The sequence below is a fragment of the Nilaparvata lugens genome, chromosome 9 (genome assembly GCF_014356525.2).
Source record: "Nilaparvata lugens isolate BPH chromosome 9, ASM1435652v1, whole genome shotgun sequence".
NCBI classification, from domain to species: Eukaryota; Metazoa; Arthropoda; class Insecta; order Hemiptera; family Delphacidae; genus Nilaparvata; species Nilaparvata lugens.
Window position 1 is genome coordinate 45,319,605 of NC_052512.1, and position 27,340 is coordinate 45,346,944.

The 27,340-nt window shown below is 35.9% G+C and overlaps 1 protein-coding gene across 1 annotated transcript in view; it reads right to left on the minus strand.

The window, feature by feature from the left end:
• Positions 1–7,178: 7,178 nt before the first annotated feature.
• The window catches only part of LOC111061273 (dmX-like protein 2), a 54,927-nt gene continuing 34,765 nt past the window's right edge, over positions 7,179–27,340 (minus strand). The window contains exons 4-8 of the mRNA XM_039435350.1: positions 23,814–24,019; positions 20,695–20,960; positions 14,028–14,210; positions 8,176–8,406; positions 7,179–7,190 (exon numbers count right to left, since the gene is read on the minus strand). Coding sequence (XP_039291284.1) covers positions 7,179–7,190; positions 8,176–8,406; positions 14,028–14,210; positions 20,695–20,960; positions 23,814–24,019 — 898 coding nt within the window. The remainder of the gene's footprint in view (positions 7,191–8,175; positions 8,407–14,027; positions 14,211–20,694; positions 20,961–23,813; positions 24,020–27,340) is intronic.

Genomic DNA, 27,340 nt, shown 5'->3' on the forward strand with positions numbered 1-27,340 from the left:
TTGCAAAGCAGCGTTGCAGCACCCGTTGCATGGTGAGCATCTCTGAGCTGAGGTCACTGCTGAGACTGTTCAGCGAACCGCCCTAGCCATCGGCTGCGTCGTTCTGAAGAGGCTACCTCGGCCAATAGGGTGCGAGCATCTATCACGGCTTGGTAAACCTGTAAAATATGCCAAATATCCACATTAATTCAACTCAAATTCATCATGGAATCAACATCATAAACTGATTTAGGTCGGCCGTCCACTGGAACCGATTTCGTCCGAACTGGCATCGGCCGAAAACTACCGAACAAAGAAAGCTATAGATGCTCGTTTCAGATTGAGGAGCCTGTCCTGATCGGCAGATCCCGTTTTTGAACGGCTAGTATTATAGTCCAATCTGCCCCTAATGGGGCAGATCCCGTTTTTGAACGGCTAGTATTATAGTCCAATCTGCCCCTAATGGGGCAGATCCCGTTTATGAACGGGAAGTATTGTAGCATAGTGAACCTCCGTTGATAGGCAAAGCTATGGGACGCGTACTGTACTATGTTACATATCTTTGCTACAGATCTTCACAATTGTCGACAACATGAAGCCTTATGAATCTTGTAAAAACTCTTTCAGAAGACTTAAAATTCTAATTTGCTCATTGAACTGTGAGCCTCATTCTTAAACGACAATAATTTAGAGAAATAACATATTGACGATTGGCGGCAACATAATTATTTGAAACTACGATCAGACTACTGTATATGTGTGTTTTCAGAGTACTTTTTCCTTTGTGTAAATTGTGAAATCCGATGATTTTTAAAAGTCGTCAAAACAGCTGTTCTACGACTATGTGTTATTTGTATAGACTGCTCTACCTACCTACCTCATGAACGAGAAGGAGGTTACAAAGTCCATTTCTCAAGGATGGGGTGAACCCCCCATTAGTTTCCCAGAAAGGAGACTCATGCCAGTTGATGGAGCTGATAAATAACTATACAGAGTATGAATTTGAAATAAATCAGTCGAGTAATTTTTGAGAAAATCGTGAAAAACATGGTTTTTCATTAATTATTCGCCATTTTTCTCGAGAATATTACGCAGCTCCTGCAATTTTCCTGGAAATGAGACTCATGTCAGTTGATAGGGCTTATAAATAGCTATCCATGGTATAAATTTGAAGAAAATCGTTAGAGCCGTTTTCGAGAAAACCGTGAAAAACCTGGTTTTTTAGTAATTATCCGCCATTTTTCTCGAGAATATTACGCAGCTCCTGCAATTTCCCAGAAATGAGACTCATATCAGTTGATAGGGCTTATAAATAGCTATCCATGGTATAAATTTGAAGAAAATCGTTAGAGCCGTTTTCGAGAAAACCGTGAAAAACATGGTTTTCAGTGATTAGCCGCCATTTTTCAAAAGAATATTACGGAGCTCCTGAAATTTTCCCAGAAATGAGACTCATGTCAGTTGATAGGGCTTATAAATAGCTATACATGGTATGAATTTGAAGAAAATCGTTAGAGCCGTTTTCGAGAAAAACGTGAAAAACATAGTTTTTTAGTAATTATCTGCCATTTTTTCCGCCATCTTGAATTGGATTTTATTGAATTTCTTATTGTCGGATCCTCATGGTATAAGGACCTTAAGTTCCAAATTTCAAGTCAATCGGTTAATTATGAATGGAGTTATCGTGTTCACAGACATACACACATACACACACACACACACACACACACACACACACACACCACACACACACACACACACACACAGACCAACACCCAAAAATCATGTTTTTGGACTCAGGGGACCTTGAAACGTATAGAAAACTTGAAATTAAGGTACCTTAATTTTTTTTGGAAAGCAATACTTTCCTTACCTATGGTAGTAGGCCAAGGAAAGTTACAAGAAGATATTGATAGAGTCACATCCGTCATAGTTACAACACTAGAAACCAGATAGTTCATCTTCAGTACCCGCAACAAAAAACACAAGGTTAGAGGAAGGGCCACATTATAGCGGATTAAGAGCTTATAACTCTCTTCCTACTGAAACTAGTAGTTCTGTGACCAGTAGACCTCGCGCTCAGTGAGTTACATTGACCTGTTGTTATGTTTTCTCAAAAATTAATAAATAATTTATCAATTAAAAATGTCTGGAAAAAATCCTAAATAAACATAGAACTTTCTGTCCTATATCGTACCGTGACGTGTCGTCCCGGAGAGTGTGAGCGAGCGCTGCTATCAGGTCTGGCTGCAACTGTCAACAACGTTGATGGAAAGATACAATTTTCAAGATGTTCGATGTTTTTTAACGGGTAGTATCATAGTCAACTGTCTACTAACGTTAATGGAAAGATACAATTTTCAAGATGTTCGATGTTTTTGAACGGGTAGTATTATAGTCCACTAGACAGCTGATTTATGATGAAAAATTCTATAGTCTGATTTTTACGGTGATATTGGCGTATGAAGGAGGCTCCTTTTTCCTTTAATATTATCCTTGAAATGCAAAATTTCCAAAAACCTTGTATATACGTCGACGCGAAATTTAAAAAGGAACATACCTGTCAAATTCCATGAAAATCTATTACCGCGTTTCGCCGTAAATGCGCAACATAAAAACATATAAACATTTAAACATTAAGAGAAATACAGAATCGCTGGGTTGCCCTTGGATGTTTTACTTGATTTTATTTCTGAGTTCATATTATTTATTAATCGTTCATTATCCATAGGTCTCTATATATCTGTATTTGAAAGTTTATTAATATTAAATTATGATGACACAACACAGTAATGTATCTACGACATTTTTTTCTACTAAATTCCGGTAAGCTGCATCATCAGATTTCTACATTCTCTTCTCTTCGCAAATTAATAACTTGGAAATTTTTCATAAATATAAAAGGTGATAAAAAGTGAAATATAAAAGGAGTAGCGCTATTTCCTAAATTTATGAACTCTAAATTTAAAACTATATCAATCTTTTGTAATTCTGTACTTTGTAATACTATCTTAGTTTCTTCTCTATTTTCATATTTGTTTCGAGTAATATATATTATTTTCCTACAGTTACCTTGAAAAGTGACGATTCCTGCACTGATTACAGAACGCAAAGAATCACTTTTCCGCTCTAGTGCGGGAAAAAATTTTTCTGCACTCCACATTTGCAACATGTCAACACAAAATAGTTGGTGGGTTATATGGAGGATTAGTGCACGAAAACAAAAATTAAGTTGGTAAAAATGACTGTGGTTAGATTTAAATAAGAATCATTTCAATGGCTACCCTACATTTATGATAAAATCCCAATCTAGAAATCCAAAACAAGAATAATGTTCATCTAAATCATAATTAAATAATCATCGTTTACAAATTCTCATCATTTAATAATAAATAATAGTTCTTTTCTATTGATAATTATTATATCAACTCCAAGAAATGAGAAAAGTAGCAAATATACATTATAAAATTCGAATTTTGAGGTTAAATGATTACCGTTCGATATTCATATAAATAAAAATAATAAAAAACATAACAATACTACAATAAATATTCTCTGTTGTCTATGTTATTTTTATAAATATTTTTCAGTTTACTTTGAGCATTTTTCTCGTTAATTTGAGCAAAAGTCTAAATTTCTGAATCGTGTTCTAGTAATATTTTTAGCTGGATGAAACAACTTAGATACGATTCTTTCCGCTAGGTCGCGCGCTTGTCGGTTCAGCCATCTTGTTGTGTTCAGCTATCTTGCATCTCGGTTCAGCCAACAAGCTGCTGGCGTATATTTTGAATGTGAAGTTTTTGTTCCATCTGTATTTTTTCTGATTCTTGAATGAATAAAAATGAGAACTTTGGCTGAGAATTTTCAACTTCAATTGGATTATTAATTTTTAAATGAATTAAAGTTGCTATTAATAACAGCATCACACACACAAACATTTGATGGATTTCAGCCATCATTTTACCCATAATCATTCAATCAACCACTTCTCATATTCAATGGTAACTGTAGGAAAAATTAAATGTGAAATACGTGCGCAAAGTTCCTCTGCTGCACTCAAGAAGCCATTCCGCCCTAGCCTACGGCTCGGGCGTAAACGTTTCTTTCGGTGCAGCAAACTGTTACTTTGCGCACTAGTTGCACAAATAACTATTTCTTGACTCTCTCAAATTTGGATTTTCTTAACCTTACTTCTTTCATGATGTTGAGCTGCTGGCATGATCCGCCGACTCTGGGGTTCTTTGCATTCTTCCTCTTGTTTGCAATTAGTTTATTATTAAATTGGTTGTAACATATTATCTCTCAAGTTGATACACAACACCATAATTTGATACAAAACTCCCAAACTTTGAATGAATTCTACAAACCATGGCATATCTTCTCATGCTGTCTTTTCTCTATGGCATCACCATAAATGATACAGTATCACCACAATATGATACAGTATCATCTAAACTTGATACACAACACCATACTTTAATACAAAACTCCCAAACTTTGAATGAATTCTAGAAACCATGGCTCATCTTCTCATGCTGTCTTTTCTCTATGGCATCACCATAAATGATACAGTATCACCACAATATAATACAGTATCATCTAAACTTGATACACAACACCATAATTTGATACAAAACTCCCAAACTTTGAATGAATTCTACAAACCATGGCATATCTTCTCATGCTGTCTTTTCTCTATGGCATCACCATAAATGATACAGTATCACCACAATATGATACAGTATCATCTCAACTTGATACACAACACCATAATTTGATACAAAACTCCCAAACTTTGAATGAATTCTACAAACCATGGCATATCTTCTCATGCTATCTTTTCTCTATGGCATCACATTGGATATTTAAATGCAGAAACCTAACCTATAACCTTAATGATACAGTATCACCACATATGATACAGTATCATCTCAACTTGATACACAACACCATAATTTAATACAAAACTCCCAAACTTTGAATGAATTCTACAAACCATGGCATATCTTCTCATGCTGTCTTTTCTCTATGGCATCACATTGGATATTTAAATGCAGAAACCTAACCTATAACCTTTGAAATAAAAAATACAACAGATCCTTTAAAATTGAACAGATAATTTTAATTAACATAACCATAATCTGAAGGTTATGTCATAGAGAAACAATAGCATGAGTAGATATCCCATGGTATAGGGCGTTTATGTCGCAACTTTTACTGTTATCTCAAGCCGATTACTGTCGATTATTGTCGATTTTTACTGTTTTGACCGGGTAAGAGTGTATGAACGGCACAATATGAGAGACTACCAGCGTTACACAGCTTCACAGGAAAGAACTACGTGAACTATCAGCTTGATATAACAGTAAAAGTTGCGACATAAACACCCTATACCATCGGATATCTACTCATGCCATTGTTTCTCTATGGTGCTACTTTGTAATAGTTATTTGTGCAACTAGTGCGCAAAGTGACAGTTTGCTGCACCGAAAGAAACGTTTACGCCCGAGCCGTAGGCGAGTAAGGAATGGTTTGTTGAGTGCAGCAGAGGAACTTTGCGCACGTATTTCACATTAAGTTTTTCCTACAGTTACCATTGAATATGAAAAGTGGGTAATTATGGGTAAAATTGCCTGAAATCCATCAAATGTTTTTCTGTGTAATTTTATTATTGATAAAACCTTAATCCTAAAATCCTAAAGTCCTCGTTGTCCTTGGTTATAATATATAATGAATAATAATTAGCGCGTTGTGCTTGGTTGCACCTCTGCTCACTATAGCAGCCACAGCAGTCACTGTTACCAACTTCATTTTGATTTTGCTGCACTGTTGCTCCATATAACCTACTAAGTATTTTGCGTTGCCATGTTGCAAATCTGGAGTGCAGAAAAATTTTTCCCGCACTAGAGCGGAAAAGTGATTCTTTGCGTTCTGTAATCAGTGCAGCAATGGCCACTTTTCAACGTAACTGTAGGAAAAAATTATAAATGAATAAATTTAATTGGGATTTTGGTTTGATAATAATTTAATATTGTATGAGCTAATTCGATACCTACCCTAAGACTCTCGCCGTCAGAAGCCACAAAACAAGCACTGGGTGAATTGGAGAGTTGACCCAGAGTGGTGGAGGGAAGAAGGGTCGGTATCCAGGCCACATTGGAGAAGGCAGACAGGTGGGGGGAATTGATACGAGCCAATTCGCTGACTCCGCCGGATTTCGACAGGGGACCCACTGCGTCCACACGCCATAGGATCAGCTCGCTGCAGAACCCGGTCGGGTCCACAGACTGTCAAACACAAATTACAATCAGTTGGAAAATTGAAAAAATCTCATCATTGAAATTATTTAAACTAGTAGTTCTGTGAACAGTAGACCTCACGCAGTATTCTCATCCACAAGTAGCTGATTGAAACTATAGACCTTATGAATGAATGAATGAATTTATTTATTGCTTCATACAGTGTACGATTACAAAGTTCCTGAAAATGTTCCACATAAATAAACAGAGACAGTTTTTCACACAACAAAACCAATAATAGAGTTCCATATTATTATTTCTACTCATAATAAAATGTCCAAGTTATCATTGCTGGCATGTCAACAATCCATGATGATACTATTCTGAGAGCACAGTATTCTCATCCACAAGTACCTGATTGAAACTATAGACCTTATGGAAATACAGCAATAGACTGGCTTCTCCACACATCTGTGTAAATCACTTGTCAGCTGATTTATGATGAATAATTCTATAGTCTGATTTTTACTCTGATATTGGCGTATGAAGGAGGCTCCTTTTTCCTTTTATACTAGTAGTTCTGTGAACAGTAGACTTCACGCAGTATTCTCATCCACAAGTACCAGATGTCAACTGTTTTAAATGTTAACAAACTCAGTTCACGTTTGAATTTGTATTCCATATGATATAATTCATCCAGTTCCGTGATGATCTTTCTATCTGATGAAAATTTATTATTTTTTTAGAATCAAAATATTGAAATTTCTCCAGCATTATTTAGTTCATTTGTTTTTTTTATTCACCTATTAATTAGTTTTTTTCGAATGTGAGAATATTGATACACAACACCATAATTTGATACAAAACTCCCAAACTTTGAATGAATTCTACAAACCATGGCTCATCTTCTCATGCTATCTTTTCTCTATGGCATCACATTTGATATTTAAATGCAGAAACCTAACCTATAACCTTTGAAATAAAAAATACAACAGATCCTTTAAAATTGAACAGATAATTTTAATTAAACATAACCATAATCTGAAGGTTATGTCATAGAGAAACAATAGCATGAGTAGATATCCCATGGTATAGGGCGTTTATGTCGCAACTTTTACTGTTATCTCAAGCCGATTACTGTCGATTATTGTCGATTTTTACTGTTTTGACCGGGTAAGAGTGTATGAACGGCACAATATGAGAGACTACCAGCGTTACACAGCTTCACAGGAAAGAACTACGTGGACTATCAGCTTGAGATAACAGTAAAAGTTGCGACATAAACACCCTATACCATCGGATATCTACTTACGCTATTGTTTGTCTATGGTGCTACTTTGTAATAGTTATTTGTGCAAGTAGTGCGCAAAGTGACAGTTTGCTGCACCGAAAGAAACGTTTACGCCCGAGCCGTAGGCGAGTAAGGAATGGTTTGTTGAGTGCAGCAGAGGAACTTTGCGCACGTATTTCACATTAAGTTTTTCCTACAGTTACCATTGAATATGAAAAGTGGGTAATTATGGGTAAAATTGCCTGAAATCCATCAAATGTTTTTCTGTGTAATTTTATTATTGATAAAAACCTTAATCCTAAAATCCTAAAGTCCTCGTTGTCGTTGGTTATAATATATAATGAATAATAATTAGCGCGTTGTGCTTGGTTGCACCTCTGCTCACTATAGCAGCCACAGCAGTCACTGTTACCAACTTCATTTTGATTTTGCTGCACTGTTGCTCCATATAACCTACTAAGTATTTTGCGTTGCCATGTTGCAAATCTGGAGTGCAGAAAAATTTTTCCCGCACTAGAGCGGAAAAGTGATTCTTTGCGTTCTGTAATCAGTGCAGCAATGGCCACTTTTCAACGTAACTGTAGGAAAAAATTATAAATGAATAAATTTAATTGGGATTTTTGTTTGATAATAATTTAATATTGTATGAGCTAATTCGATACCTACCCTAAGACTCTCGCCGTCAGAAGCCACAAAACAAGCACTGGGTGAATTGGAGAGTTGACCCAGCGTGGTGGAGGGAAGAAGGGTCGGTATCCAGGCCACATTGGAGAAGGCAGACAGGTGGGGGGAATTGATACGAGCCAATTCGCTGACTCCGCCGGATTTCGACAGGGGACCGACTGCGTCCACACGCCATAGGATCAGCTCGCTGCAGAACCCGGTCGGGTCCACAGACTGTCAAACACAAATTAACAATCAGTTGGAAAATTGAAAAAATCTCATCATTGAAATTCTTTAAACTAGTAGTTCTGTGAACAGTAGACCTCACGCAGTATTCTCATCCACAAGTAGCTGATTGAAACTATAGACCTTATGAATGAATGAATGAATTTATTTATTGCTTCATACAGTGTACGATTACAAAGTTCCTGAAAATGTTCCACATAAATAAACAGAGACAGTTTTTCACACAACAAAACCAATAATAGAGTTCCATATTATTATTTCTACTCATAATAAAAATGTCCAAGTTATCATTGCTGGCATGTCAACAGTCCATGATGATACTATTCTGAGAGCACAGTATTCTCATCCACAAGTACCTGATTGAAACTATAGACCTTATGGAAATACAGCAATAGACTGGCTTCTCCACACATCTGTGTAATCACTTGTCAGCTGATTTATGATGAATAATTCCATAATCTGAAGGTTATGTCATAGAGAAACAATAGCATGAGTAGATATCCCATGGTATAGGGCGTTTATGTCGCAACTTTTACTGTTATCTCAAGCCGATTACTGTCGATTTTTACTGTTTTGACCGGGTAAGAGTGTATGAACGGCACAATATGAGAGACTACCAGCGTTACACAGCTTCACAGGAAAGAACTACGTGAACTATCAGCTTGATATAACAGTAAAAGTTGCGACATAAACACCCTATACCATCGGATATCTACTCATGCCATTGTTTCTCTATGGTGCTACTTTGTAATAGTTATTTGTGCAACTAGTGCGCAAAGTGACAGTTTGCTGCACCGAAAGAAACGTTTACGCCCGAGCCGTAGGCGAGTAAGGAATGGTTTGTTGAGTGCAGCAGAGGAACTTTGCGCACGTATTTCACATTAAGTTTTTCCTACAGTTACCATTGAATATGAAAAGTGGGTAATTATGGGTAAAATTGCCTGAAATCCATCAAATGTTTTTCTGTGTAATTTTATTATTGATAAAAACCTTAATCCTAAAATCCTAAAGTCCTCGTTGTCCTTGGTTATAATATATAATGAATAATAATTAGCGCGTTGTGCTTGGTTGCACCTCTGCTCACTATAGCAGCCACAGCAGTCACTGTTACCAACTTCATTTTGATTTTGCTGCACTGTTGCTCCATATAACCTACTAAGTATTTTGCGTTGCCATGTTGCAAATCTGGAGTGCAGAAAAATTTTTCCCGCACTAGAGCGGAAAAGTGATTCTTTGCGTTCTGTAATCAGTGCAGCAATGGCCACTTTTCAACGTAACTGTAGGAAAAAATTATAAATGAATAAATTTAATTGGGATTTTGGTTTGATAATAATTTAATATTGTATGAGCTAATTCGATACCTACCCTAAGACTCTCGCCGTCAGAAGCCACAAAACAAGCACTGGGTGAATTGGAGAGTTGACCCAGAGTGGTGGAGGGAAGAAGGGTCGGTATCCAGGCCACATTGGAGAAGGCAGACAGGTGGGGGGAATTGATACGAGCCAATTCGCTGACTCCGCCGGATTTCGACAGGGGACCCACTGCGTCCACACGCCATAGGATCAGCTCGCTGCAGAACCCGGTCGGGTCCACAGACTGTCAAACACAAATTAACAATCAGTTGGAAAATTGAAAAAATCTCATCATTGAAATTATTTAAACTAGTAGTTCTGTGAACAGTAGACCTCACGCAGTATTCTCATCCACAAGTAGCTGATTGAAACTATAGACCTTATGAATGAATGAATGAATTTATTTATTGCTTCATACAGTGTACGATTACAAAGTTCCTGAAAATGTTCCACATAAATAAACAGAGACAGTTTTTCACACAACAAAACCAATAATAGAGTTCCATATTATTATTTCTACTCATAATAAAAATGTCCAAGTTATCATTGCTGGCATGTCAACAATCCATGATGATACTATTCTGAGAGCACAGTATTCTCATCCACAAGTACCTGATTGAAACTATAGACCTTATGGAAATACAGCAATAGACTGGCTTCTCCACACATCTGTGTAATCACTTGTCAGCTGATTTATGATGAATAATTCTATAGTCTGATTTTTACTCTGATATTGGCGTATGAAGGAGGCTCCTTTTTCCTTTTATACTAGTAGTTCTGTGAACAGTAGACTTCACGCAGTATTCTCATCCACAAGTACCAGATGTCAACTGTTTTAAATGTTAACAAACTCAGTTCACGTTTGAATTTGTATTCCATATGATATAATTCATCCAGTTCCGTGATGATCTTTCTATCTGATGAAAATTATTTTTTTAGAATCAAAAATATTGAAATTTCTCCAGCATTATTTAGTTCATTTGTTTATTTTTATTCACCTATTAAATTAGTTTTTTCGAATGTGAGAATATTGATACTGATGGACACGCATAATAATACCATGATTGCAAAACAAAATAATGAAACCAAAGACCTTAAAGCTGCGATTAGACCAAATTTATTTAAAAAATGTTGATAACTCAATCCATTTAGATTATATAAGATTTAATATAACTTACCATACACAAGCTGCGATTAGACCAAATTTATTTAAAAAAATGTTGATAACTCAATCCATTTAGATTATATAAGATTTAATATAACTTACCATACACATGATGAACATATGTGTTTGTCAACTTCCGTTCAATCTAATAGAATCTATAAGGATTAAGTTATAACCATTATGTTAATAACTTTGGTGTAAACCCAGCTTAAAGATGCATACCTCTTTAATGTCATAGAGCAATACAGCAATAGACTGGCTTCTCCACACATCTGTGTAATCACTTGTCAGCTGATTTATGATGAATAATTCTATAGTCTGATTTTTACTCTAATATTGGCGTATGAAGGAGGCTCCTTTTTCCTTTTATATTATCCTTGAAATGAAAATTTCCAAAAACCTTGTATATACGTCGACGCGCAATTAAAAAAGGAACATACCTGTCAAATTTCATGGAAATCTATTACTGCGTTTCACCGTAAATGCGCAACATATGAACATTTAAACATTAAGAGAAATGCCAAACCGTCGACTTGGAATCTTAGACCTCACTTCGCTCGGTCAATTAAATAAAAATACTAAGAACTTGCCAAGAACCACAGATTAATTGATACTTAGAAAGACCGGTTTCAGTTGTTACACCATTGTCAATCTCTGATAAACGGAGATTATAAATCTGTGGTTTTTGACAATTTCTTAGTATTGTTATTTAATATGAATAATCTACCACAGTATCAACTTCTCAACTACACAGAAAGACAAAATTCTTTATTCCAGGACATGTACAATAGTTATTTGTGCAACTAGTGCGCAAAGTGACAGTTTGCTGGACCAAAAGAAACGTTTACGCCCGAGCCGTAGGCGAGTAAGGAATGGTTTCTTGAGTGCAGCAAACGAACTTTGCGCACGTATTTCACATTAAGTTTATCCTACAGTTACCATTGAATATGAAAAGTGGGTAATTATGGGTAAAATTCCATGAAATCCATCAAATGTATATCTGTGTAATTTTATTATTAATCTATATATATAAAAGCGAAATGGCACTCACTGACTGACTGACTGACTCACTCACTCGCATAACTAAAAATCTACCGGACCAAAACGTTCAAATTTGGTAGGTATGTTCAGTTGGCCCTTTAGAGGCGCACTAAGAAATCTTTTGACATTATTTCAACTCTAAGGGTGGTTTTTAAGGGTTTAAAGTTCGTCTTTTAGCATGTATATTCTTCTTCTCCCTATCTCTTAATTATAATTGAAATTTCCATATCATATGTTACTATAGAACTATAATCTAGATAGAGTACCTCTTCGAAACAGTTGTTAACTGGCAACTAAATTAATAATTTTGTCAGGTTGGCATTAAGTTGAGTTGACTTTGTTAGGTTGGCACCAAGTTGAAGATTTAAATGCATTTATCGCGGAAAAATTGATTGGGCACTGCTACTTCAATCCTGGGAATATTATATTACTAGCCGTCAGGCTCGCTTCGCTCGCCATATCCGTTTAGCCAGACGTTTAGTCTGGACCCCCGACTGGATCGTCCTAACATATGATAAAAATGCTCAAATGAAAAATGTAGGCGAGCGGAGCGAGCCTGCAGATCTTATTCCAGAACGATCCAGTCGGGGGTCCAGGGGGCGGAGCCCCCTAGCTAGACGGATATGGCGAGCGAAGCGAGCCTGACGGCTAGTAAATAAATAAGAATTAAGTATGTGTGTTTGAATGGCGGGGCGGCTGTGTGGTGTGTGGGTGGCACTGTGCTGTGGCTGTCATCCACTGTTGTCCACCACCTCAATATTCTTATAACGTGCACCACAGTCACAGTTACCAACTTAATTTTGATTTTGCTGCACTGGTGCTCCAAATAACCTACTAACTATTTTGCATTGCCATGTTGCAAATCTGGAGTGCAGGAAAAATTTTTGCCGCACTAGAGCGGAAAAGTGATTCTTTGCGTTCTGTAATCAGTGCAGCAATGGCCACTTTTCAACGTAACTGTAGGAAAATACATTTGAATAGTGTTGAGGTTAAATCTAGGCTAGCCTATGCAAAGACTAAAAAAGAAAAACAAATTGTCAACTTGAATAGTCAAAGATTAACATCAAACTCTTGTGAAGAGTATAACTTTAGTTTCACCAAATATTCCTTCAAATTCTTTACAAATATTTGAGGATCTTCTAATACTTGCGAAATTGATCGATATAGGCTATCGAAATTTATTTTTCCTACAGTTACGTTGAAAAGTGGCCATTGCTGCACTGATTACAGAACGCAAAGATCACTTTTCCGCTCTAGTGCGGGAAAATTTTTCTGCACTCCAGATTTGCAACATGGCAACGCAAATACTTAGTAGGTTATATGGAGCAACAGTGCAGCAAAATCAAAATGAAGTTGGTAACAGTGACTGCTGTGGCTGCTATAGTGAGCAGAGGTGCAACCAAGCACAACGCGCTAATTATTATTCATTATATATTATAACCAAGGACAACGAGGACTTTAGGATTTTAGGATTAAGGTTTTTATCAATAATAAAATTACACAGAAAAACATTTGATGCATTTCAGGCAATTTTACCCATAATTACCCACTTTTCATATTCAATGGTAACTGTAGGAAAAACTTAATGTGAAATACGTGCGCAAAGTTCCTCTGCTGCACTCAACAAACCATTCCGCCCTCGCCTACGGCTCGGGCGTAAACGTTTCTTTCGGTGCAGCAAACTGCCACTTTGCGCACTAGTTGCACAAATAACTATATTTATTTATTCCATTGGCATTACAGATCATAATTATAATAAATATAATATGATTGGGAGTAGACAACAGGCATAGCCCAAAACTGTCTTCTCCCAGATTTTTACAAATAAAAGTTTCAAAAAAGAATAAGGTCAAGATATAAATTAATCGATATATTGAAATTGATCGATATTAATTAATCGATATATTGAAATTGATCGATATTAATTCATCGATATATTGAAATTGATCGATATTAATTAATCGATATATTGAAATTGATCGATATTAATAAAAAAAATATTGATATTGAACATTGATTAGAATAAAGAATCGATGAATTTTGAGACTAACCTGTCCCAATTGGCCAGTGGGCGAGATAGGCTGAGTGGGAGAAGGCTGTGATTGGCCAGAGCTGCTTTCTGGCAGATTGTGGTGGGAGGTGCTGAGTAGAAGCGGCAACACTGGATGACAGGTTATGTCGTTGACTCGGAATCTGTGACCAGAGGCGCGCGATGCGTGGCCTATGCTTAGCACCTGAATAGCACAACACGACAAAAATACCATTATTAACAACTGATTTAGTTATTTGTGCAACTAGTGCGCAAAGTGTCAGTTTGCTGCACCGAAAGAAACGTTTACGCCCGAGCCGTAGGCGAGGGCGGAATGGTTTCTTGAGTGCAGCAGAGGAACTTTGCGCACGTATTTCACATTAAGTTTTTCCTACAGTTACCATTGAATATGAAAAGTGGGTAATTATGGGTAAAATTGCCTGAAATCCATCAAATGTTTTTCTGTGTAATTTTATTATTGATAAAAACCTTAATCCTAAAATCCTAAAGTCCTCGTTGTCCTTGGTTATAATATATAATGAATAATAATTAGCGCGTTGTGCTTGGTTGCACCTCTGCTCACTATAGCAGCCACAGCAGTCACTGTTACCAACTTCATTTTGATTTTGCTGCACTGTTGCTCCATATAACCTACTAAGTATTTTGCGTTGCCATGTTGCAAATCTGGAGTGCAGAAAAAATTTTTCCCGCACTAGAGCGGAAAAGTGATTCTTTGCGTTCTGTAATCAGTGCAGCAATGGCCACTTTTCAACGTAACTGTAGGAAAAATAATTATCTGTATCAAAGTAGTATTTTTAATTTTTATTCATTCATAACTCTACCTTCATTGTATTATCATTCATCCCATCATCATAACCTAGGCTTAAAATACTTCTAGAAAGTCGACTTTGTAAAATGATAAAAAAAATGAAAAAGGGCCGGTTTTGGAGCTCGGGATTTAGCTAAGTTCTAGAATTTAAACAGCTGGATTCAGAAAATTTCCGAAACGGGGCCTAGTCGTAGTCCACGTTTAAACTAGTAATTCTGTGAACAGTAGACCTCGCGCTCAGTGAGTTACATTGACCTGTTGTTATGTTATCTCAAAAATTAATAAATAATTCATCAATATTTAAAATGTCTAGAAAAATCCTAAATAAACATAGAGCTTTCTGTCCTATATCGTTTCCTGTTTCAATCAGGTACTTGTGGATGAGAATACTGCGTGAGGTCTACTGTTCACAATACTACTAGTAAATAATTTATCAATTTAAAATGTCTAGAAAAATCCTAAATAAACATAGAGCTTTTTGTTCTATCGTACCGAGACGTGTCGTCCCGGAATGTGAGTGTGAGCGCTGTTATCAGGTCTGGCTGCAACTGTCTACAACGTTGATGGAAAGATACATTTTCAAGATGTTCCATGTTTTTTAACTGGTAGTATTATAGTCCACTAGACAGCTGATTTATGATGAATAATTCTATAGTCTGATTTTTACCCCAATATTGATTGGCGTATGAAGGAGGCTCCTTTTTTCTTTTATATTATCCTTGAAATGCAAAATTTCCAAAAACCTTGTATATACGTCGACGCGCAATTTTAAAAGGAACATACCTATCAAATTTCATGAAAATCTATCACCGCGTTTCGCCGTGAATGCGCAACATATAAACATTTAAACATTTGAACATTCGTCTTGAATCTTAGACCTCATTTCGCTCGGTCAATAACTGATAGTCTAATAATTATCTATATCAAAGTAGCATTTCTAAAAATTCTTAGCACAACACGACATAAGTTAACAAAAACACATTAGCGACAAAATATTCTATAAATAAATAATAGGATTTATTACCAAATCAATGGTAATTTAAAAACATGAAATGATAATACAGAACAATAATTCATTTGAGACAGGGCACTTGAGAATGACATGAATTTTTAAACAAAGTTAGTTGGAAATGTCTAGTGTTTAGTTGAAAATATTAGAAGGCTACTAGTTATTTCCTATAATTAAAAATGAAATGCAATTATTTGAGTTAATCATACAAATAGATTTGAATCATAGAGAAATTGTAGTATCAGAAGATATCCCATGGTGAAGGACCGTTAATTTGCAAATTTCTCCGATTACTGTCGACTACTGTCTATTATTAGTGTGTTATTACATTTATTACATTCCTTAATCACAACATCAAATTGATTAGGAGAGAATCAACAGGATAAACCCAAAACTGTTCCTCTCCCTAATTTTGATAAAAATAGTCCAAATGAGGTTATCAAAACACTTTTATAAAGATCACAAAAATTTACAGTCCAAATATACATTATACTAAAAATTTTGTATCTCGGTTTATCAGAAAGATGAAACAAATTATTATTAGGCTACACTTGAAAATGCATTAATAAATTGAAAAATATTAAAAAACTTGATAAATTTGAAGCCAGAAAAATCACAAAAACATTCACTATCAGCATATGATCGTACTTTTGCCAACTGTGTTGTTGGGAGTGTAAGAAGGGCACAGTATGAGAGACTACCAGCGTCACATAGCTTCACCAAAAACAACTACTAGGACTATCGGCTTCAGTTGACACTCACATTTGCAACATAGACACCCTATACACTGTCTATTATTAGTGTGTTGTTGGAGTGTAAGAGTGTAAGAAGGGCACAGTATGAGAGACTACCAGCGTCACATAGCTTCACCAAAAACAACTACTAGGACTATCGGCTTCAGTTAACACTCACATTTGCAACATAGACACCCTATACACTGTCTATTATTAGTGTGTTGTTGGGAGTGTAAGAGTGTAAGAAGGGCACAGTATGAGAGACTACCAGCGTCACATAGCTTCACCAAAAACAACTACTAGGACTATCGGCTTCAGTTAACACTCACATTTGCAACATAACGGTCCAACACCATGGCATATCACCACAAATGATACAGTATCAACACAATATGATACAGTATCATCTCAACTTGATACACAACACCATAATTTGATACAAAACTTCCAAACTTTGAATGAATTCTACAAACCATGGCATATCTTCTTATGGTATATTTGCTCTATGGTATCATAAATGATACAGTATCAACACAATATGATACAGTATCATCTAAACTTGATACACAACACCATGAAAAAAGATGAAGATGAAGAAGAAGGACATTGATTCACTATTCAATCAGAGCTCCAACCCAGCGAAATCGATCAACAAACGAGGGAGTTATGATAGTTCAAGTCTTGTGATCTCAGGAAGTAGAGGTGGTTCCAATCAACTCAAGTTTCGTCAAAGCGGTTGATTCTACATGGAAAATGATGAGGATACAAAAGAAGGACATTGATTCACTCTTCATTCTGAGCTCCAACCCAGCGAGGTGGTTATAACAAATTAAAGCTTACATAATTTCCTATAATATTCTTTTCCTACAGTTACCTTGAAAAGTGACGATTCCTGCACTGATTACAGAACGCAAAGATTCACTTTTCCGCTCTAGTGCGGGAAAAAATTTTTCTGCACTCCAGATTTGCAACATGGCAACACAAAATAGTTGGTGGGTTATATGGAGGATTAGTGCACGAAAACAAAAATTAAGTTGGTAAAAATGACTGTGGTTAGATTTAGATAAGAATCATTTCAATGGCTACCCTACATTTATGATAAAATCCCAATCTAGAAATCCAAAACAAGAATAATGTTCATCTAAATCATAATTAAATAATCATCGTTTACAAATTCTCATCATTTAATAATAAATAATAGTTCTTTTCTATTGATAATTATTATTTCAACTCCAAGAAATGAGAAAAGTAGCAAATATACATTATAAAATTATAATTTTGAGGTTAAATGATTACCGTTCGATATCCATATAAATAAAAAAACATAAGAATACTACAATAAATATTCTCTGTTGTCTATGTTATTTTATAAATACTTTTCAGTTTACTTTGAGCATTTTTCTCGGTAATTTGAGCAAAAGTCTAAATTTCTGAATCCTGTTTCAGTACTTTTTAGCTGGATGAAACAAACTTAGGTATGATTCTTCCCGCTAGGTCGCGCGCTTGTCGGTTCAGCCATCTTGCAGCCATCCCAATCAGTTGTTGTCGTGTATTTTGAATGCGAATTTTTTGTTCTATCTGTATTTTTTCTGATTGTTGAATGAATAAAAATGAGAACTTTGGCTGAGAATTTTCAACTTCAATTGGATTATTAATTTTTAAATGAATTAAGGTTGTTATTAATAACAGCATCACACACACAAACATTTGATGGATTTCAGCCATCATTTTATCCATAATTACCCACTTTTCATATTCAATGGTAACTGTAGGAAAAACTTAATGTGAAATACGTGAGCAAAGTTCCTCTGCTGCACTCAAGAAGCCATTCCGCCCGAGCCGTAAACGTTTCTTTCGGTGCAGCAAACTGTCACTTTGCGCACTAGTTGCACAAATAACTATTCTACAACTTTTTTATATCTCCTCTAGTTTTCGAGATATCCGATCTTAAAAGTGACATTTTTGAAAAAAAAAACGTTTACCACCCATTTTTTCCTATTTTTGCTATTATAACTTTTTAAAAATCGATGGGAAAATCCATGTTGATTATTAGCTTATACAGCATTGAATTCTCTTCAATTTGATGTATAATTTCACACTTTTGCGAATTTCTTTACACCTTTTGCAGCAGCTTTAGTGTTGAGTGTGAAATCTCAATCTATGCAACAATAGACAAAGGAATTTGGAGGGAATGTTTCAAACAAAATTTTTCAATTTTGCAGCTTTGTTGAGACTAGTTAGGAGGAGAACATATCAAAAGTCCTCATTCCTAACTCATGTGCTAAGGGGATGAGGGCGGTTTAAAAGTTGAATTTTTCAGCGTGTTGCTTCCACACTCATATCTTGAGAACAATGCGTTCAACCGACATAACTAACTATTCAAAAATGAAGCTTGATAAAATCTCTACACTTTTTGTTCAGTGGAATTTTGTGATATCCCCAACAGTTCTCGAGATATTCGCTCTTAAAGGTGTGTAATATTGTTAAAATAACAGGTGTTTATCCAACGTTTTGCTCTTTAAGGGCTTATAACACTGCAACAATGCATCATAAAAACTTCTGCTTATCGCAGGTTTGTAGAGCATTGAATTCTCTTTGAATGATGTATTATTTCACTATTAAAGTTTTTGATCTTTTTCACCATAATTTGATACAAAACTTGCAAACTCTAGTTACCTGAGAGAACTTGGTCTTATCAGCAAAAGTCAACTGCCAGAGATTCAGTGTGCCGTTACTGAGTTTGGTGACCATGGACAGAGTTGGTGATGGAGGAGCACTCAGCATATGATACAGTATCACCAAAAAATGATACAGTATCACCAAAATATGTTATATTGTGTTGTGTATCAAGTTGACATGATACTGTATCATATTGTGTTGGTACTGTATCATTTATGGTTATATGCCATGGTGTTGGACCGTTATGTTGCAGCCGTTATGTCTGGAGCCGAGAGTCCTAGTAGTTGTTTTTGGTGAAGCTATGTGACGCTGGTAGTCTCTCATACTGTGCCCCTCTTACACTCTTATACTCCCAACAACACACTAACTAGTAGCTCTGTGAACAGTAGACCTCGCAGTATTCTCATCCACAAGTACCTGATTGAAACTATAGACCTTGTGAAAATACAGCAATAGACTGGCTTCTCCACAAATCTGTGTAATCACTTGTCAGCTGATTTATGATGAATAATTCTATAGTCTGATTTTTACTGTAATATTGGCGTATGAAGGAGGCTCCTTTTTCCTTTTATATTATCCTTGAAATGCAAAATTTCCAAAAACCTTGTATATACGTCGACGCGCAATTCAAAAAGGAACATACCTGTCAAATTTCATGAAAATCTATTACCGCGTTTTGCCATAAATGCGCAACATTTAAACATTAAGAGAAATACCAAACCGTCGACTTGAATCTTAGACCTCACTTCGCTCGGTCAATAATAGACAGTAGTCGACAGTAATCGGAGAAAAAAATTGCAACATAACGGTCCTTTATGGGATGATACCTTCTTATGCTATATTTTCTCTTTGGTATCATCATAAATGATACAGTATCACCACAGTATGATACAGTACTTAGACCAGTTATTGAATAGACACGCTGGGAAGTCTAGCCTCTGAAGCCAACATCTACTGCTATATCGCCAAATCGTGACGTCATCATCGGATAGAAAACTTTCAGATTGTGTCTATTTCAGAAGGATGTAAATTATTATTCATTAAAATGGTAAACTCCCGCTGCGCCCCCGCTGGAATAGACACAATCTGCTATGGAAAACAATGTGAACAAACTCTAAAGAAAAGTTTTCTATCCGATGCTGACGTCACGATTTGGCGATATGGCAGTAGATGTTGGCTTCATCGACTTTCAGTATGAATATACAATGGTCCTTGTCTATTCTATAACTGGTCTAAGATACAGTATCATATCACCTTGATACACAACATCATAATTTGGTACAAAACTTCCAAACTTTGAATGAATTATACAAACCATCTTCTTATGTTATCTTTGCTCTATGGTATCTCCGTAAATGATTCAGTATCACCACAATATGATACAGTATCACCTCAAATTGATACACAGCACCATAATTTGATACAAAACTCTAGTTACCTGAGAGAACTTGGTCTTATCAGCAAAAGTCAACTGCCAGAGATTCAGTGTGCCGTTACTATGTTTGGTGACCATTGATAGAGTTGGTGAAGGAGGCGCACTCAGCATATCGTTGTCTGTGCCTCCCTGGGCGGCACTGTGACCCCCTGGGCCCCCTGGTTTCTTCTCCTCCTCTTCCGCCTCATCATCATCACCCCCTGCTACCGTCTCCTCCTCTACAACTGAAGGGAGGGGAGTGGTGGGTTCTCCTCCTTCACTACCGCCTCCTAAAAAAAGATCACAAATTAGTATCATAGAGAAACGATAGCATAAGTAGATATCCATGGTATAGGGCGTTTATGTCGCAACTTTTACTGTTATCTCAAGCCGATAGTTCACGTAGTTCTTTCCCTTGAAGCTGTGTGACGCTGGTAATCTCTCATACTTGGTAGAGAGTTAGTGGGAGGATATTTTAATATTCTTCCCAAAGAATGGACATTGATATGTCCAAAGCTCCGCCAATTTATGTAGATGCATAGCAATATAATTATTATCTATAGTTATTATATTACAAATTGCTTTTTCATATCATATACAGTTCAATAGTTATTTTCTTAGTCTATATTATGTAAATTCATCTATAACTTTGCTGTATTGTAAGCTATTGTATATAAGTGTATAAGCCAGTATATATTGTAATCTACATAAATAAAGTACTCAATCAATCAATCAATCAATACTGTGCCGTTCATGCACTCTCACCCCAACAAAACAGTACAAATTGACAATAATAGACAGTAATCGGCTTGAGATAACAGTAAAAGTTGCGACATAAACGCCCTATACCATGGGATATCTACTTACGCTATTATTTCTCTATGTTAGTATCTACAGATGGAATTTACTAATGTAATATTGCAATTATTCAAAAGCTGATTAATTAATAATTAGTAGTTCTGTGTCAGACGACCTCGCGCAGTTATAAACCGCAGCCTCCTCTAATACTGTTCCTCAGTTTGGTAGAGAGTTAGTGGGAAGGATACTTTGAATATTGTTTCCGAAGAATGGACATTGATATGTCCAAAGCTCCGCCATTTATGTAGATGCATAACAATATTATCTATAGTTATTACAAAATGCTTTTTCATATCATATACAGTTCAATAATTATTTTCTTAGTCTATATTATGTTAATTCATCTATAATTTTGCTGTATTGTAAGCTATTGAATACAAGTGTATAAGCCAGTATATATTGCAATCTATATAAATAAAGTAGGTTACTCAATCAATCAGTAAAAAGTAATTATTTCAAATTAATATTTATTCTACAGTTTTGAGTGCTAAGTAGAAGGAATTTTGTTATCAATTCGGATCTTAATCTTTCTAAATTCAAAATTAATTGTTTCAAGTGTTTGTGTTTTGTCTCAATGTGGAAATTAGTGAAGAATTGAAAATTAAATTGAAAATCCGAATTCCTGACCAGCAATTACAAGGTACCGGGTTCGATTCCCGGGCTGACAAATAATTTTTGAATAATAGCGCTCATCGAATTTCCATCTAGCTGTTCACCCTGTTGTCAATATTTGCAGTAGCAGAAGTCTTCGGGGTGATTTACAGCATTTAATTTGGATTTTCGTTTAATGATAATTATAAATTAGTATCTAGTAGTAAAATTCAAATTCAAATTCAAATTGTTTTATTCATAAAATATTACATATTCACAAAATATAGAATAGAATAGAATAAGTTTTAATGTAACCGCTTCTGAGGTCTTCAGAAGCATTACCTCCGTCACAATGTACAACAAATGTCACACATACAATACAATAATTGGAAATATACTATTCTAAAAGAACTACAATATCATGATATATTAATATCATGTCCAAACAGAGAAAGTTTATAAATAAAAAAGTTTTAAGTTATAAAAGTTTTATAAGTGACATGAATAAATTCTCGCTGCCTGGATGATTTGTCCGAGTGCAGGGAGGAGTCGCAAATTTTCAGACAGAGGGCAAACACTAGGAATAATAAAATTAATTACAAACTATGAATAATAAATAAATTTGAAAGAATAATAAGAGAGTTTATTTTAATAATAAATTTTAAAACTAAAGATAGAAAAAAAACAATAAATAAAAGTGTCAGCTCGACGGCGGTTAAAGGGCTGAGTTGGGAGTAATATAGCTTTATTAGCGTGGTACTGTGTGTAATCAAATCAAATCAAATCAAATCAAATCGTTTATTGCACAAAAATATATACAGAATACAACTGAAAGGAAATTGACAACTTTGTGCTACACGTCAGCAAAAGAAAACTTGTACGCCGACGTGGAGTCTTAATATAACTTATTCACTTATACATTAATATTAATATATAAAATGATCCTACAATATTATAATATGGGCTAACAGTAATTAACATTCAACCAACTGAATATTCCATTCTAAGAAATAACAATAAATTAAAGATATACATAAAGCTGAATTTAAGATTCATACAACATCAATCAATATTAAACCAAATCATTAATTGAATAAAAATAATTTTCTTTCACCAGGTATGGAAATCTTTTATTTTAGGCTTCTTTATCAACCATCCTCTTGGAACTTTATTATAGAGTTTATTTCTCAAATATGAAATACTTCTACGGGATAGGGTGCTATCAACTCTTTCAATTGTGATTAAGTTTTGAGCGACTTGTCTAGTTACTCTTTGAAAAATTTTGAATATTTTTTAATTTGAGCACATGTTTCTTAATAGTCTTTAAAATGAACAATTGTCTTATAGTGAACAGATTGGAATTTTGAAACAAATTGACACTAATATTTGAATGTTATTCTGTGTTCAGAACTAGAAATATTCATCTATATGGAGAATGTAGAAGAGCCTCCGCAGCATCTGAACCGATGCAGAGCAGCCACCCGGTCACTCTCCGCTTGTAGACGGCAACGCTAACCCCCTCAGTAGTTGAAAACTCTCATCCAAAAAGATAGAGTCAAAAAATTGGCTTTCTGAAAAGGGGCGTAGTTTACAAACAACTGATCAGAAATCTTGTTTACATCCTGTTTTTTTTTCTTGTAATTCTAGTTTCAATTCTAATTCTAATTAATTTCTTTCAATTTGTTTGCACTGACCATTGGGTGATTTGTTTGGCTTGGCAGTTTTGACGACATCCCTGAAGACCAGCTGCAGATGACAGGGAGACGTGTGATAGAGACAGACATTGTTGGACATGGTCATGGCGTCTCCCAGGGGGAAGGCCGACGGAATGCGCGTCGAAAACGAGACCTGCGCTTGTCTGAAGGACCCCGGGTGATACTCGTCTAGCCACTCCACTACCCTGTCAAACATATCATAAAATGCATTAAAATCTACAATATAATAAAGGAAAGAGCTGGCTTAAGCTGCGTACACATACTCATGCTTCCAACCCGCACCGAGCACGCTCCTCCCTCGTACCGCTCACGTACCACCATCGTACAGCAATCGCTCCGCCTCCGCTCTCTACTCGCACCGATCATGAACGTTACGGAAGATGTTAGATCTTCTCGCGTTCCCCGGTCGAACCACTGTTGCTCGCCGGTCGATCATCAATCGCTCTGCTGGAGTGACGTTCGGTCTTGGAGCGGAACGAAAGTCTGTACGCACCTTTATACACTTGGTGGATAGGAAATTCACGAATGACGCATCATCACGTCTCAACTACTCAACTTGAAATGTTGTATTCTTAACTAGCCGTCAGGCTCGCTTCGCTCGAGTGTGTATACACACTTTAAACAATCGTAGTTTTACCGGTCTACAAGGCGAATGCTATATTTCTTGGAAGGGTGGCAGCATAATCGTCCCTCTATGTTATACTAGCCGTCAGGCTCGCTTCGCTCGCCATATCCGTCTAGCCAGGGGGCTCCGCCCCCTGGACCCCCGACTGGATCGTCCAAGAATGAGATCAGCAGGCTCGCCTGCATTTTTCATTTGAGCATTTTTATCATATGTTAGAACAATCCAGTCGGGGGTCCAGACTAAACGTCTGGCTAAACGGATATGGCGAGCGAAGCGAGCCTGACGGCTAGTAATATAATATTCCCAGGATTGAAGTAGCAGTGCCCAATCAATTTTTCCGCGATAAATGCATTTAAATCTTCAACTTGGTGCCAACCTAACAAAGTCAACTCAACTTAATGCCAACCTGACAATAGTTATTTGTGCAACTAGTGCGCAAAGTGACAGTTTGCTGCATCGAAAGAAACGTTTACGCCCGAGCCGTAGGCGAGTAAGGAATGGTTTCTTGAGTGCAGCAAACGAACTTTGCGCACGTATTTCACATTAAATTTTTCCTACAGTTACCATTGAATATGAAAAGTGGGTGATTATGGGTAAAATGCCTGAATAATGTATGTGTGTTTGAATGGCGGGGGGCAGCTGTGTGGTGTGTGCTGTGGTGGCACTGTGCTGTCGTTGTCCTCCATTATAATATCTACTTAATAATTAGCGCGTTGTGCTTCGTTGCACCTCTGCTCACTATAGCAGCCACAGCAGTCACTGTTACCAACTTCATTTTGATTTTGCTGCACTGGTGCTCCATATAACCTATTAACTATTTTGCGTTGTCATGCTGCAAATCTGGAGTACGCAAAGTACTCACTTTGCGCACTAGTGCGGAAAAGTGATTCTTTGCAGCCTGCAATCAGTGCACAAATGGTCACTTTTCAGGGTATCTGTAGGAATAATTAATTATTAATTTAGTTGCCAGTTAACAACTGTTTCGAAGAGGTACTCTTATCTAGATTATAGTTCTATAGTAACATATGATATGGAAATTTCAATTATAATTAAGAGATTGGGAGAAGAAGAATATACATGCTGAAAGACGAACTTTAAACCCTTAAAAACAACCCTTAGAGTTAAAATATTGCCAAAAGATTTCTTAGTGCGCCTCTAAAGGGCCAACTGAACATACCTACCAAATTTGAACGTTTTTGGTCCGGTAGATTTTTAGTTATGCGAGTGAGTGAGTCAGTCAGTCAGTCAGTGAGTGAGTGCCATTTCGCTTTTATATATATAGATTCACCGAGGATGGTTATAGGCCTATTTTGAATTTTTCAAAATTTCAGTAGGTCAGAGAGAAACCAACGACTACTTAATTCGATTCTGAATAATTGAAGTCTATTATTATCGTGGCTATTGTTCTCGTGGCTGGAGCTCAAGGCTTCTTCTTCCAGTCACGCCAAAAACTATTGTAATTTAATGAATATTATGTTTGTAAAAATATTTTTGTATTTGGAAATAAATTCAATTCAATTCAATTTCAACAACAGTTGGTTAAAAGTTGTCTAGTATAAGTTGTAAGTCTTGGTAATAAGCTGCCCCTTATTTTGTCTGTATAATCTGCATGTATTTAAATGTATCTCCTAATTAGTAATTTATATTTCCTTGGCAAATAAAATATAAATAGATCATTTTAAACATAGAAGGCAGTGGCAACACTGTTCTCCTATCTTTCTTCACTGCCATTATAACGTGGACCTCACTATACCTTCTCTACTATCCGAAAAGATACACAAGGAGCTTAATGTATCTTTCCATAAGCAACAGATGCTCTTTTGTATCTTCTCAAAAGCAACGCGTTGCATCCGAAAAGATACACAAGGAGCTTTAATGTATCTTTCCATAAGCAACATTGATAGAGGGATAACTTTATATTTCAAACACCTATTTGATCTCTGTATAATAATATGAATCACTCATTCCATAGTGAGGTCCACGTTATAATGGCAGTGTACAATTGACAATACTGTTGCTGTCCTTTTCTATCATACAACAAAACAGATTGCGCTATCTCTTTCTAGCTTTGCAATGTTGTCTGTTTGCCAGAATATTTTATTTTTACTTTTGACAGTGACTGTACAAAAGTAGACTAACAATTCCTAGCCGCCATTTGTTTTCTTCATTCTATCAAAATACTTTAGTACACAAGTCGTATAATTGATTTGAAATGAATTTTTGAAGCAATGAAATACTGTAATTTTTAGACATTACCGTATGAGAAACACAAATTAAAATACCTGAAATGACATTTTAAAAGTTGATAGCTAACCATCCAAGACTTTATCCATGCTTTAGTTAGCCTACACGTATAGGTTAGACCTACTCGTACCGGTATAAATAGTATTGAAAGGTTATTTCAGAATTATCTCCATTGAAATTACTTATTTAATAGGATTTCTATTTTTCTATCATTTTTTAAAGAAATTGGAATAGAATACCTACCAAATAACTTAATTTCTGTTGTTTTGAAATTGATATTGGTGTATCACAGCTTTTTAAATAAGCCGCCATTTCAGGTTTGTATAAAAATAAAAATCTGATCTCAGTTATGGAAGCAAATTTTTGAATCAAATTATGAAAAAATATATTTTTCCTACAGATACCCTGAAAAGTGACCATTTGTGCACTGATTGCAGGCTGCAAAGAATCACTTTTCCGCACTAGTGCGCAAAGTGAGTACTTTGCGTACTCCAGATTTGCAGCATGACAACGCAAAATAGTTAGTAGGTTATATGGAGCACCAGTGCAGCAAAATCAAAATTAAGTTGGTAACAGTGAGTGGGCTGCTATAGTGAGCAGAGGTGCAACCAAGCACAACGCGCTAATTATTATTCAT